The sequence below is a fragment of the Sinocyclocheilus anshuiensis genome, unplaced genomic scaffold, assembly GCF_001515605.1.
Source record: "Sinocyclocheilus anshuiensis isolate Anshui unplaced genomic scaffold, SAMN03320099.WGS_v1.1 scaffold2748, whole genome shotgun sequence".
Lineage (NCBI taxonomy): Eukaryota > Metazoa > Chordata > Actinopteri > Cypriniformes > Cyprinidae > Sinocyclocheilus > Sinocyclocheilus anshuiensis.
The window spans coordinates 1-4,332 of record NW_015547749.1 but is presented as its reverse complement, the minus strand read 5'-3'; the positions used below and the strand labels follow the sequence as shown (position 1 = coordinate 4,332).

The 4,332-nt window shown below is 38.0% G+C and overlaps 1 protein-coding gene across 1 annotated transcript in view; it reads left to right on the top strand.

The window, feature by feature from the left end:
* Positions 1 to 4,000, top strand: part of LOC107704482 (interferon-induced very large GTPase 1-like) — a 13,956-nt gene extending 9,956 nt beyond the window's left edge. Inside the window, exons 6-8 of the mRNA XM_016507413.1 lie at positions 263 to 574; positions 641 to 2,336; positions 2,382 to 4,000. Coding sequence (XP_016362899.1) covers positions 263 to 574; positions 641 to 2,336; positions 2,382 to 3,816 — 3,443 coding nt within the window. The 3' untranslated portion in view covers positions 3,817 to 4,000. The remainder of the gene's footprint in view (positions 1 to 262; positions 575 to 640; positions 2,337 to 2,381) is intronic.
* The last annotated feature ends 332 nt before the right edge of the window (positions 4,001 to 4,332 follow it).

Genomic DNA, 4,332 nt, shown 5'->3' with positions numbered 1-4,332 from the left:
AGATCCTTACCGAAATGGCCTCAGTCAATGTTGTTCTTCTACCACAACTTCAGAAGAAAGACAGAAGCATGATAAAAGTTCAAGAACTCTACAAGGACTCAAAGCCACTCATTTGTCTTCTCACCGAAGATGTTTCATCCATCATTAAGACACGGAAAGGAAAATACAAAATTGGTCTAAAAGACAGAAATCAGTCAGATATATCTGAAGAACTCAGAAGAGCTATAAACGATTGTCTCTCAGAATCATCTTCCACTTTCAGACTTGCAGAGAGAAATCAAAGAATCATTTCTGCCCTGTCAGGGGAAACTGTGGCATCAGTGGAGTCAGATGAACAAAGAACTACATCGACTTCAAGCAGATGAGATAGAAAAGGAAATATGTAGAAAAAAAACAGAAATGAAGAAAATTCGTGAACAACAGCATGAGTCTGGCATCAGTGTGTTTATGAAACTCTTTATAAAACAAATGAACTCACGTGGCGAACATAAGCTGATGTATTTTCTTAAATGGCTCAGAATTCTCCTGGATGAATACATCTCAGCTGACCTTTCTGCTCTACATCACAAATATAATGAAAAATGGTCAGAAGTCTTAAAAATGAAAGAGAATCATAATAAATCTAATCAACTTAAGGCTGAACAAACTGAACTTGAGAGAATATCTGAGGAACTTCAAGATGCAACCTTTGGTTTGGAGCACATCATGAGGGAGATCGGTCAGATCTATGAATCTTGTTCATCTGTCAAGAAGAACATAAAAGACCTCCAGTATAACTTCTTTTTTCTTCCGGGTCTTGCAGCAGAGATGATGATCTCTGGATTTCCACTGGAGCTGATGGATGGAGATGCTGCTCATGTTCCTCTGGTCTGGATCTCTGCTGTTCTAGATGAACTCACCCAGAGACTAGGAGACCAGGCCAGAGTCTTTGTGCTGTCAGTTTTAGGGATCCAGAGCTCTGGGAAATCCACCATGCTGAATGCCATGTTTGGACTGCAGTTTGCCGTCAGTGCTGGCAGGTGCACCAGAGGAGCTTTCATGCAGCTGATCAAGGTGTCAGATGAGATGAAAACACAGATGAACTTTGACTATATTCTGGTTGTTGATACTGAGGGTCTTCGTGCTCTAGAACTGGCTGGAAGATCAACAAGACATCATGACAATGAATTGGCCACATTTGTTGTTGGTCTTGGAAACATGACCTTGATAAATATCTTTGGAGAAAACCCTGCTGAGATGCAGGACATTCTTCAGATTGTTGTTCAGGCCTTCATGAGGATGAAGAAGGTCAGACTGAATCCCAGCTGTGTGTTTGTGCATCAGAACGTTTCGGACATCACAGCTGGAGAGAAAAACATGGAGGGAAGGAGACGACTGCAGGAGAAACTGGATGAGATGACAAAACTTGCATCAAAAGAAGAAGTCTGCGATGAAGAATGTTTCAGTGATGTCATTGCATTTGATGTTCAGAATGATGTGAAGTATATTGCTCACCTCTGGGAGGGCAGTCCGCCCATGGCTCCACCAAACCCAGACTACTGTGAGAATATTCAACAATTAAAGGAATCTATTATGTCTCATGCCTCTGAATCAGGTGGAAAGTTGCTGATAAACTTAAAATATCGCATTAAAGATCTCTGGGAAGCTTTACTGAATGAAAGATTTGTCTTCAGCTTCAGAAATTCGCTGGAGATTGCAGTATACCGGAAACTGGAGACTGAATACAGCAAGTGGACCTGGAGTCTTCGCAGTGCCATGATGAACATTGAGAACAAAATACACAACAAAATAGAAAACAAAGCAATTCAAGAGGTTGAGGAAACTGATCTTCAAAGAGATTTAAAAAAGACAAGTGAAGAAGTGAAAACCTCAATGTCAGAATTCTTTGAGAAAGACAAAGATAAAGATATACTGATTCAATGGAAAACATCATTTGACATAAAAATCAAAGATGTTCATGAAAACATTGTGAGAAAAACAAAGAGGAAATTAAATGAGATTCTTCAGCAGCGAGACCTTAAGAAAAAGATTGATGATCAGAGGACAAACCATGAAAACACTCTCTTTGAAAAGAGCAAAGAACTCGCCTTGAATCTCAAAGACAAAGCAAACGATGAAGAAACACTGAAGAAAGAGTTTGATTTGTTTTGGAAACAGTGGATGAAGATGATCATCAGAGACACTCCAGCAATCAAAGATATTGACATAGTGAGAGATGTGAGAGAGATCCTCAGTGACATCTATGAAAGTATTCCTGTAGACCACTGGAGCGAGAGCAGTGACTACAACACAATTTTCACTGTGTCAAGTTATTCTGCTTATGTTATTTTCAAAAAGTCCACAAAAGGATGGATTAGAGATGCTGTAAAAGGTGTATATAGAACAGTTAAAGAAACATTAGGATATAATACTCTGTCTCAAGAGAATGAAGGTCAAATAAGATCATTAGTCACAGATGTTGCTTTGCAGACAGATATAATGATTCAGTCATTCAATATTTCAAAGATGGGCTACAACATCAGCTGCATTCAACAAACCACAGGTTACATCACAGCAAGATTAATAGAACATCAGGAAGGGCCAGTGAAATATAAGTTCAAGAATGAATTCTTCATGGATTTGGTTCTTTCCATCTGTAAGAAAGAAAACAAGATGATCACTGACCAGCACAGACTGTTCAGGGAAGCCAATGATCCTGTTCTGTATTTGGAGAAGAAGAGAGAAGAGTACTATAGTATTTTCCAGAAATACTGTCATGGAGCAACATCAGCTGCTATTTTTGGTGAGATCATCTGTCAGAAACTTAAAGAGCCCTTTGAGCAGAGCGTCTACAAGAAGACTGCCAGAGATCTGACGGATGAAATGAGATCAAACTGTGAATCACTGAATGGAAACAGATCAAGTCTGGAAAAACACATGCTGAAAACACTGGCTGAAAAAGGGCATTTTGACAAATACATGAACTACATCAATAATCCCAGATATCACTTTAAGAGATTCATCAGAGATGAAGTAAGTCGGTACATCACTGATAAGTTCAGTGTCAGTGTTTTACCCAAGATGAAGGAGAACATTAAACTCCTGCAGCAGAAGATCATGAAAGCAGCACATGAATCCACTGAACATGTTCATAAGAACAGAGGAGATGCTGGTTTGTGGTTGAAGAGTTTCACACAGCAGCTCTCAGAAGAGCTGATCTTCTCTGAAAAAGACCTCAGTGGAGTCAAACATGATGATGTGGATGATTTCAACCTCCTAGAAGATGTAATAAGACAAGAACTTCCTGCTATAATTTTTGACATCAGCAGTAGATTTAACACAAATACTTTTCCAGTAAATCTGGACTATAAGGACAAACCAGATGAGCTTCTGATTGATCACTTCTGTCAGTGCTGTTGGGTTCAGTGTCCATTCTGTGCAGCCATCTGCACCAACACAATAGAAAACCATCCTGGAGATCACAGTGTTTCTTTCCATCGAGTTACTGGTTTAACTGGGATGAAGTACAGGAATACAACAAACTTGTCCATTAGTATTTGCACATCAGCAGTAGCAAGCAATCGATCATTTTATCCCAGAAACTCAGATGATGCAGTCCTCTGGAGAGAATACAGAAGTGCAGGAGAAGATTATGTGAAGTGGAGCATCACCTCTGATCTCTCTGAGCTGCCCTACTGGAAGTGGTTTGTGTGCAGATTCCAGAAAGATCTGGAAACACACTACAATAGTACATTTGAGGGGAGTGGTGAGATCCCAGATGAATGGAGAAAGCATTCAAAACATGAAGCTTTGGAGAGTTTAGATAAGTACACTTAATAAAATTGAACAAGTGAATAAATTGTATTTGATTCACAGGACATAATATGAAATGGCTTTCTTTCCCTCGCGTTGGTGACTTTGAAATCCCCTAAACCTTCACAGAATAGAAAGTTCACAGAATACATCAGAGAGAAGAATTTAAGCATATGTTCTATTAAAAAAAGATTACTTCTCTTCCAGCATCAGCAAACTGATCTTTACCTTCAGACAATAGATGGTGAAACAAATTTGTGTCTAATTTTTTAGAAAACGATAAAAAAAATCTGCAGTCAATGACATTTACAATTTTTATATTTTGTGTTTAGTGTATACTGAGTGTTTAGTATTAATCTTACTATTTTAGTATTTAGTATTTAGTTTAGTATTAATCTCTCTTTCTGACAATACTGATCTTGGTTTCATCTCTTAAAGTCTCCTTTTTATTTTATTATTATTTGTATTCATGATTGATTTCTGCATACACATTTAAAGCAATTTAGTTTGCTAATATATATATATATATATATATATATA